The 10,264-nt window shown below is 39.7% G+C and overlaps 1 protein-coding gene and 2 long non-coding RNA genes across 4 annotated transcripts; 1 reads left to right on the top strand and 2 right to left on the bottom strand.

Moving 5' to 3' along the window:
* Positions 1-4,743: 4,743 nt before the first annotated feature.
* On the top strand, positions 4,744-6,137 carry LOC116174223. Of its 2 annotated transcripts, XM_031492118.1 has the most exons (4): positions 4,744-5,344; positions 5,400-5,538; positions 5,603-5,677; positions 5,738-6,137. In XM_031492118.1, exons 2-4 carry the CDS (start codon positions 5,489-5,491, stop codon positions 6,090-6,092), a joined length of 480 nt encoding a protein of 159 aa, XP_031347978.1. In that variant the 5' UTR covers positions 4,744-5,344; positions 5,400-5,488; the 3' UTR covers positions 6,093-6,137. The 2 variants fall into 2 exon arrangements, with proteins under 2 accessions (XP_031347978.1, XP_031347977.1); XM_031492117.1 differs by lacking the exons at positions 5,603-5,677; positions 5,738-6,137 and having other exon boundaries at positions 4,744-5,078; positions 5,165-5,344.
* LOC116174224 lies at positions 5,683-6,485 on the bottom strand. Its single transcript, XR_004146058.1, has 2 exons — positions 6,300-6,485; positions 5,683-6,035 (listed from the first exon to the last, which is right to left on the bottom strand). It is a non-coding gene; the product is annotated as an uncharacterized LOC116174224 (long non-coding RNA).
* Positions 6,486-7,703: 1,218 nt separating this feature from the next.
* On the bottom strand, positions 7,704-10,034 carry LOC116174225. Its single transcript, XR_004146059.1, has 2 exons — positions 9,117-10,034; positions 7,704-9,065 (listed from the first exon to the last, which is right to left on the bottom strand). It is a non-coding gene; the product is annotated as an uncharacterized LOC116174225 (long non-coding RNA).
* Positions 10,035-10,264: the final 230 nt, after the last annotated feature.

The raw sequence follows: 10,264 nt of genomic DNA on the forward strand, positions 1-10,264 counted from the left end.
GTAGAGGAATGATGGAATCTGTTACAAGTTTAAGCAATAACATCGTTAATCTAAGGCGAAATTAAATTATTATAAAATAAATCTGATATTGTGCGACATATTTCAATAATCACTTCTAACATACGTTTATTAGAGAAGGCAATTACCAATCACCTTCATAATGAGGTAAATGAAAACCCGATAAGACTCGAAGCGAATTTAGCTCAACTTAAATGTTTTCGAGCGCAATTAAAAAATATCTCGATAAAAAAGGAGGGTTGTGGAATAAACGACATCATCGTGGATAAAAAAATCGGCCCCTACGTGCTCAGGCCTGATACACATTAGATTCTTGTTTCAAAGTCGTTTGATTACCGACGTCATTGTAAATTTCACTCATAAAGATCCTTTAGTTTTTCTAAAACAATCGTGCGACAGCATTGCGCGCAAAATTGGTGAGGCGCTAAAACGTTCAATGCTAAAGGTAAACGTAATTCTGGCATGTAATTTTATCCACCCGCAAGATCTCAATTTAGATTTGAAAACATTTCAAACCAGAAATGCTACAATTGATAGCCGTACCAATCTTAAAAAGTGGTACAAAGAGAACTTTTTTGATAAACTGCAAGCCAAATTTTCCGAACACCGGTCCGGGTGGTGTTTGATCGAGTTTTCTACCTCAAAATCAATATTATTAATTATACTCCTATCAGAGGAGGTTTTTCCGCATACATAAAAATGCCCTCGTTTATACTAGCTAAGAAGGCCGTTGTAAATGTGCGAAACAATGATAAGTTTTGTTTTCTATGATCAATAGTGGCTGCTTTATATCCTGTAACCAAAAACGCTGATAGGGCGAGTAGTTATCCTCATTTTGATGATAAGGATGCGGATGTGCAAAAGGACCGTTTCAGGAAAGGTTTCGATCACTACATATATAATACCGTGAAAACGTGTTTATTATTCTGTTGGAAATAAACAGCTATCAAGTCAAACAGCTTTCAAAATAAACAACTTTCAAATAAGAGCTTATTGAAAAACAGGCTGTTTCGCCTGTTTGTTTACCTGTTCCCTAAAAAAATTGCAAAGTATACTCTGGTCGCTCTACTTTTAGGGAATTAGGATAAAACAAATATAAAGAGTACATTTAGGCAAACTGTTTACCGAAACAATATTACTTTTTATGGTCTCGATTGCAAAATCCATATATTGAAAGCATTCACAGCGACAGTCGTAACATCCCGCACAAGTTCACTTCTACAACCGCCGCATTGTATAATAGTACGGTTCGGATAAAAAAAATTATTAAAGTCCTCGTGTGAGATCGAAGGGACTTCAGCGCATTTTTGTGTAGCAGATCAGTATTCTATTAGCCACTTTGACTCAACCATCAATAAAAGATCTTGTCGTAGGCTACTACATTCACTTTGTCGGTACCCGCTTCCCACTTTCCGCGTGCACCCCCAGATGTCGCCAACCTCACATCATGTAGCCCTGTCCCTAAGGTTGACAAATTACACGGCCTTGTAGATACACGTACACCCGTTGTCTTTCTACAAGAGTTCTTCTACGCGCCCACATTTGCTGCCAGACAGCCAGCCAGCCAGCCAAAGTGAGATTAAAAGCTACTTTTTACAAATAAATTTGCAAAAATGCGCTAAAAATGCACGTGTTGCAGTGTAAGCAGGTTGCGGCCTGCGCGGTAAGGTGAAGGTTATACCTATACCATATGTGTTACCATAAGTGTTAAATTACGGTTATACTTAAGTTATAGCAGGATACAGCCAAAGGACGTTAATTCATAGTACAATGTGAGGGCTTCCCAGTGCAAACTGTGGATTGCTGCGTATATACGGCGTATCCCTCCGTATTTTTAACAAAAGGGCGTTGCGATGATCTCGAGAGTGGATGTGCATTTAAATAAGAGACCCAATTTCTCTCCCGTCAACAACATTTATTATTTCTCTCTCTCTCTCTCATTTACAACATGATAAGGATGCAGATGTGTCAACAGCTTTCAAAATAAACAACTTTCAAATATGAACTTATTGAAAAACAGGCTGTTCCCCCTGTTTGTTTACCTGTTCCCTTGATCGCATCATCGTGGATACTAAAGAGATGGCCTTGAAACGACGAATAGTTTAAGTGCGTAAAGCGATACAGCAAAAGTCTACAATCTTCTCAAAGAGGATCGTTTTATTAAAGAAGTGGAGTTTGTACGAACGTAACCGCTATCCGAGATCGTAAAGAAAATCGAACCGCCGTCATCATCGGTTATTGAGACGAAAAAGGAGGAGCCAGAGGACGAAGTATTTACATCGCCCCCCTAAAAAACGCCAATCTCCTGCAAAAGAAAGTCACCACTACAACGTATGATCCTGCGATACCTTATTACATGCGATCGAGACGAAGACCCTCTTCCCTTACCGAGATCAGTCCGCTGGCTAGACTTCCCTACTTTTCAAAATACTACTACTACCAGTGGTGTCATCCGGGGGTATACGAGGGTATACGGTGTATACCTTGCCTTTTTTTTTCCTAGAAGCGTATACCATGCCCTTTTGTTAAAAATACGGAGGTATACGCCGTATATACGCAGCAATCCACAGTTTGCACTGGGAAGCCCTCACATTTGGCTGTATCCTGCTATAACTTAAGTATAACCGTAATTTAACACTTATGATAACACATATGGTATAGGTATAACCTTCACCTTACCGCGCAGGCCGCAACCTGCTTACACTGCAACACGTGCATTTTTAGCGCATTTTTGCAAATTTATTTGTAAAAAGTAGCTTTTAATCTCACTTTGGCTGGCTGGCTGGCTGTCTGGCAGCAAATGTGGGCGCGTAGAAGAACTCTTGTAGAAAGACAACGGGTGTACGTGTATCTACAAGGCCGTGTAATTTGTCAACCTTAGGGACAGGGCTACATGATGTGAGGTTGGCGACATCTGGGGGTGCACGCGGAAAGTGGGAAGCGGGTACCGACAAAGTGAATGTAGTAGCCTACGACAAGATCTTTTATTGATGGTTGAGTCAAAGTGGCTAATAGAATACTGATCTGCTACACAAAAATGCGCTGAAGTCCCTTCGATCTCACACGAGGACTTTAATAATTTTTTTTATCCGAACCGTACTATTATACAATGCGGCGGTTGTAGAAGTGAACTTGTGCGGGATGTTACGACTGTCGCTGTGAATGCTTTCAATATATGGATTTTGCAATCGAGACCATAAAAAGTAATATTGTTTCGGTAAACAGTTTGCCTAAATGTACTCTTTATATTTGTTTTATCCTAATTCCCTAAAAGTAGAGCGACCAGAGTATACTTTGCAATTTTTTTAGGGAACAGGTAAACAAACAGGCGAAACAGCCTGTTTTTCAATAAGCTCTTATTTGAAAGTTGTTTATTTTGAAAGCTGTTTGACTTGATAGCTGTTTATTTCCAACAGAATAATAAACACGTTTTCACGGTATTATATATGTAGTGATCGAAACCTTTCCTGAAACGGTCCTTTTGCACATCCGCATCCTTATCATCAAAATGAGGATAACTACTCGCCCTATCAGCGTTTTTGGTTACAGGATATAAAGCAGCCACTATTGATCATAGAAAACAAAACTTATCATTGTTTCGCACATTTACAACGGCCTTCTTAGCTAGTATAAACGAGGGCATTTTTATGTATGCGGAAAAACCACCTCTGATAGGAGTATAATTAATAATATTGATTTTGAGGTAGAAAACTCGATCAAACACCACCCGGACCGGTGTTCGGAAAATTTGGCTTGCAGTTTATCAAAAAAGTTCTCTTTGTACCACTTTTTAAGATTGGTACGGCTATCAATTGTAGCATTTCTGGTTTGAAATGTTTTCAAATCTAAATTGAGATCTTGCGGGTGGATAAAATTACATGCCAGAATTACGTTTACCTTTAGCATTGAACGTTTTAGCGCCTCACCAATTTTGCGCGCAATGCTGTCGCACGATTGTTTTAGAAAAACTAAAGGATCTTTATGAGTGAAATTTACAATGACGTCGGTAATCAAACGACTTTGAAACAAGAATCTAATGTGTATCAGGCCTGAGCACGTAGGGGCCGATTTTTTTATCCACGATGATGTCGTTTATTCCACAACCCTCCTTTTTTATCGAGATATTTTTTAATTGCGCTCGAAAACATTTAAGTTGAGCTAAATTCGCTTCGAGTCTTATCGGGTTTTCATTTACCTCATTATGAAGGTGATTGGTAATTGCCTTCTCTAATAAACGTATGTTAGAAGTGATTATTGAAATATGTCGCACAATATCAGATTTATTTTACAATAATTTAATTTAATTTCGCGTTAGATTAACGATGTTGTTGCTTAAACTTGTAACAGATTCCACCTCTACCTATAATTAAAACTGTTATCCTATATAGTTCCTTGAAACGAGAAGAGATGCTTGCAAACACGGTGCTGCGACAAATTCCAAGAGCGGCAGGAAATACGTTATCGTATCTTACGAAATGCGATATACCTACAGATACCACGTCAATATGAGATCTCACGGATTAAAAATCATTTATAAGTTCATCTTCCAAGTATATTAAAGAATATTATCATTGTTAAACTGAGGTGTAGAATGGTCTCTGCTGTCTTTGCTATCTTCTGGGAATCTTCAATGTTGCAGGTGTTCCACGGGTATTATTTGCTAACACTATAGTTTTGCAAACACCATGGAAATGTACGTTTCCTGGAAAGCGTGCAGGTGTCAGGACAATGGTTGATATGTGTGTAAGAACGTCCTTGATGTTATTTCAGAATCACTCTTTTGCTAACTCCAACAAAAACCTTCACATATATACCTAGGGGTAGTCATAGTCATTTTGCAGCACAAGTGTTAATCTGCACGTTATCGTCATGTCTTCAACCAAACGCGCCAACAACAAGTTGACTTTAAAGAAAAGTGCAACGAGTAAGAAGCCTTACATAAATGCCTGTGGGGGTGGTGGACGCTCAATCTTAAAGATCGCCTTAGAAAAACCTACAAAGTTATCCGATGGTGATGTGATCAACCTCCTCACGGAAGATAAAGAAGGACATCCGGAAAGGTAAGTTGTAAACTTGTATAATAATTTAGTTCTCGCTCTCCACCATCCATATAGATACTAATGTTGTATTATTTTATTTTTTATATAACAATAGCTACCACCACCACCACCACCACAAATGAACTGGAAGATTTTCTAAAAGAATATGAGGGAAATTTCAATCATGTTTACGCTCCTCCAATTACAACGATTCCTCCATCTCACATGAGACCACCGGTGATAGATCCCAGACATGGCCAGCAACAACAACACCAACAACAGTTAAGGTACAAATTATTGTTCACGAAAAAATAAAATTTCTAATACATATATGTTTTACAGACAGTCAGTATCCATCAGTACAAATATTGGAGCATATTATAATTCCTGCGCCGCTACCCCAGGCAAATACTCAAACGCAGCCGTCAGAAATGGTAGCTTTACATCCACAATCCGCGATGGGTGACATGCATCAATTTCCGTAAGTTTACTCATTACTGTACCTCCGTTTATGTGGAAATACTTATTTTATTGTTACGTTACAGAAATAATCCAGCTCAACAACAACCAAATTTACCACTACAGCTACCTGTAAATAACGGCGGCAACAATCACTTTCAGTAAGTTACTTTTATTCTACATATAATCTATTTTTAATATTGTTTCTCTTATTGTTACAGTGCCCCGTTGCCTAGGGGGGAAAAAGATATGCAATTACTAAGAGAATTTTATGACCACGTCTCGCCGCCGTCTTCAGCAGCCATCGACCAAGAAGAGGCGCCACCACCACCACCGCCGCCGCCATCTCATGAATCGCCCAGATGGCACGAGCCGTCCACACCCCAAGAGCTGGCGATGTTATCAATGGGGTGTCTGGAGAAGATGCTGACAATTTTCCAGGCCAGACAAAGAAATTCCCAACTCCAGACGGAGCGTTTAGAACGGGAATTGGCTGCACCACGGCTTCAAGATGAAAACCTGCATCGAGACATGAAGTTTATTATAAATTACATGCAATTTTTAAAGAATAGCTAATTTTTCTTTTTAAATTTAATTTCACATTTGTAATAGTAGGTACTTCGGTAGGTACTTACGAGAAATAAGTAAAACATTAATGTAATGTAGCTAATTTTACGTAGAAAATACATGGATTATTTAATGCGATTGTTGATATTAATTAATTTAGTTTACCTGCCACAAACATTCACGGTATAACTTTAAATGCAATATTTACGTACCTACCTGAGTTCGAGTGAGAATACTAATCGAATTAATCATTATCACAAAGAAACACCAAAATTATTTTCCACAACACATCGCGAATCGGCGAATATCACTGTGCAATGAAATGAGTGCATACGCAAGTCGACATAATGCGAGCTGATAATTTTCTATTTTTACCAAATGCGCGATACCAAGCAGAACGTCTATTCACCGTAGGTACAGTGTACTCGTTTTAAAAATTGAGCGTTCATTAAACACCAATCCCCAAACTTTTTTAACCCTCTCGCTCGCAATTCCTACACAAGAAATAAGCGTGTTTGATCATACCACGTACAAATTGGTTCTAAAGGAAGAATGTCAGGGCAAAATGAATAAGCACCCTTTATACATTCTTTTTTAATACTCAAACTTTACATAAGTACAAATTGTCTTAATTGATACACAAGAATAACCATCATCGTCTTATTTATGCCATTGTCTCATCACACAAAGAAATAATCCTTGCCTTAACTGCTACTGTATGAAAGTTTGAATACGTCCAAGCATCACTACAAAATCAGTTTTTTCATACGGTGCTGAGCCGCTGACAACCCAGCATTTCAACATCCCACTTTAATTTTCTAATTTTCAGTAACAGTTCGTCAAATCTTTTTTCGGCATTGCATTGCAAAGATGATGTCGGTGCTGCTGCTGTGGATGATGATGATGGACAATGGCTCTTGACATCTCGTCTATTATTGAATTATTCAGAGCAAAGACCCATTACAACAAACACTTATATATTAGTCTAAACCACACCCATTCTTAAGTCGCCTTGATCACCCGAAAACAATACAACATTTTTGTTCTCAAACTACACTCGACAGACAAACACCGCATGGCCTTGAAAGTCAGCCAGGATCGGCATCCATTAAGCTTTGAGTGAGCCAAAATCGATATGACCTTAACGGCGGTTCGATTTTCTTAACGATCTGGGATAGCGGTTGAATTAGCGGTTTATACGTTCGTACAAACTCCACTTCTTTAATAAAACGATCCGCTTTGTGACGATTGTACTTTACGCGCTTGAACTATTCGTCGTTTCAAGGCCATCTCTTTAGTATCCATGATGATGCGATCAAGGGAAACAGGTAAACAAACAGGGGGAACAGCCTGTTTATTTTGAAAGCTGTTTATTTAAAAAAAAAATGTCGAGCTCTTTACACTGAGCGTCTAGGGGATTTATGCCGGGATCGCCTCGCTTTAGCCTTTTATCTAATTTAGTACCAGGTCCGCAATACTGATAGCCAGGAATATGTAGTTCCACTGGAAGTTTGTTTATGAGATTATTAACCAAGCCACTCCCATCCGTACACTTCCGCTTCCGACTCAACATTGTTGAAGTGTGGCAAGAAGTTGCCTCCATCAAATAAAAAAAAATGCTCAAATAGAGTACGTTTATTGACATATGTGATACATAAAATAAGTAGGTCGATAGTATAATAATTCCATCTTGCAAACTGTATTGTGAGAATTTACGTTAAACTTATAGTTTAACACATCTTCAATATCGCGATAGATGTTGTCATCGTCGCCCTCATCCTCGTCACCACATTTTGGAGCCTTTTTTTCGTTGAGATGATCTCGAGAGTGGGATGTGCATTTAAATAAGAGACCCAATTTCTCTCTCGTGAACAACATTTATTATCTCTCTCTCTCTCTCTCTCATTTACAACTTTTTTACATAAATGTTAAATTAGTAGTCTTCCCCGCCGTTCCAGCGCTTGTTATAAAGACTTCTTCCCTGGACAAGAAGTCCTTGAAGATCTGCAGACAGTTGTCGCTCTTGAAGTACTCATAAAAGCGCAAAGGAAGGATGCACTTAAAGTTCTCAGTATCGATCAGTATTCGATCGCCATACTTGGTATTGATTAGATCGATACCAATCACTTTATACTTTTCACCAACCTTCATATCCTTGACGTTCTTGAAAGGTTTGCAGTAGGTGCTACTGTTGAGTCGATTAAGATCCATTTTAACTGATTAGTCAACACTATTCGACTGATTCCAGGCACCGTTTTCTACCACCATTATATTGCTGACTGATGACCTTGAAATCTAGAGTGCGATAAACCATTACATTGCTGTATGGTGGCCTTCAAATCCAGTGCGATATATACCATTATATTGCGGTCTGATGTTGACCATGAAATCTAGTGCGATAAACCGATGATCGATGATTTTCTGCTAAGACGAGAGACAATATCTTACAAAATTGCTCTATTTTCCTACTAAAGCGAAATCTATCCAAGGCCCTTTTCGCGCTTCATTATATGCACATGACCACGCGATCAGCACATACACGCGATTGTTACTATCGTCAAATGTCACTTTCTTCATCACCATATTATGTATTCACCCAACTGAGCCACGTTTAGTCCGTTCATAAGGCAATAAACGGATATTTTATAATTTAAAAAGCGTCTACATATTTCAATCCCCAACTCATACCTTTGGGCAATGTTTTGACACTGTTCCCTAAAAGTCTCAGGTCCATACACCGCCTCATGCTCAGCATCAGATAGTAATACCAATAAGGTTTGATGAAGGCATTCAACAGCCGTTCGCCACATATTCACCACAAATCGCCAGTAGGCCTCCCAACATCAATTTTTCCATACTGCGCCGACAACCCAAAATTTCCACATCCCACTTTAATTTTCTAATTTTCTTTACCAGCTTTCCGTTTCTGCCGCTGCTGCTGCTGCTGATGATGATGATGAACAATTACTCTTGACATCTCCTCTATTATTATTATTATTATTATTATGGACAAATGACTATTCCAATAAGCACCTTATATTACACCCCCCACTCTCCAAGTCGCAAACCATCCCTCGATAGCCTAAGAATTGCACCACGTTTGACCTTGACCACAAACAATACACCCTTTGTTCTCTCGACGCCCGGCGCGCTCTCGGCCTTTGAGATACGAAGCCGGCAAGAAGAATAATTACGTTTTACCCTCAATCTTGAGACGGCAGCCGAAAAATTACGCAACCCATTTTTTACACTCTCAGCGCTGAACTGGCACCGCCAGTGGCACCCCATCCCCCAGAAGAACACAAACATTAAACCCCCCTTTGTTCTCAGCGTCCGACCTTGAAATCCAATCGCCTTCAGGAAAAACAATTTGATCACACACAATACCCCCCCCTTAACACTCTCAGCAATCGACCTTGAAATCCAAAAACCTTGAAACGACCACGCAACACCACACCAATTTCACCTTGAACACCAACACTTTATTCATATATTCTTCAATGCTAAGTGGGCCAGGATCGATACGACCTTGAAAGTGAGCCAGGATCACCACGCATTCAGCTTCGACCCAAAATCGATATGACCTTCAAGTGAGCCAGCATCGGCACGCATTCTTTCAGACGGACACACCCCCACATGACCTTGAACACCAATGCATCGATACGACCTTGAAAGTGAGCCAGGATCGCCACGCATTCAGCTTCGACCCAAAATCGATTTGACCTTCAAGTGAGCCAGCATCGGCACGCATTCTTTCAGACAGACACATCCCCACACATGACCTTGAAGCCTCCGAAGAACACAAACAATACACCCCTTTGTTTTCACCAATCGACCTTGAAATCCAATGACCTCAGCCATCACCCCCTCTTACCAACGGCCTTGAACCGACACCACCACCCCCCTCCAAAGAACACAAACAATACACCCCTTTCTTCTCAACACTCGACCTTGAAATCCCCCCCCCCCCCCACTTACGCAATACCACTTTGACCTTCAACACCACTTTGACCTTGAAACGCTAACACTTCAATCATATGGCACTTTTCAATGTAAAGTGAGCCAGGATCGGCCTTACTATACTACTAAAATCGTTGGTTTTAGATCAAAGGGATGCTGCCCTTATTTGTCTTTTTTTCTTATCTCTTCTTATCGGGGAAACCTGCTGATCTCCCAAATTA

The sequence above is a fragment of the Photinus pyralis genome, unplaced genomic scaffold, assembly GCF_008802855.1.
Source record: "Photinus pyralis isolate 1611_PpyrPB1 unplaced genomic scaffold, Ppyr1.3 Ppyr1.4_LG6, whole genome shotgun sequence".
Classification (NCBI taxonomy): Eukaryota; Metazoa; Arthropoda; class Insecta; order Coleoptera; family Lampyridae; genus Photinus; species Photinus pyralis.

What these genes read in the sequence shown, in the direction of transcription:
- LOC116174223 (XM_031492117.1), top strand. Translation starts at nt 4,888, where the DNA reads ATGTCTTCAACCAAACGCGCCAACAACAAGTTGACTTTAAAGAAAAGT. An exon ending in AAAGAAGGACATCCGGAAAG is followed by an intron (nt 5,079 to 5,164) that starts GTAAGTTGTAAA and finishes TATTTTTTATAT; the next exon opens with AACAATAGCTACCACCACCA. An exon ending in CAACACCAACAACAGTTAAG is followed by an intron (nt 5,345 to 5,399) that starts GTACAAATTATT and finishes TATGTTTTACAG; the next exon opens with ACAGTCAGTATCCATCAGTA.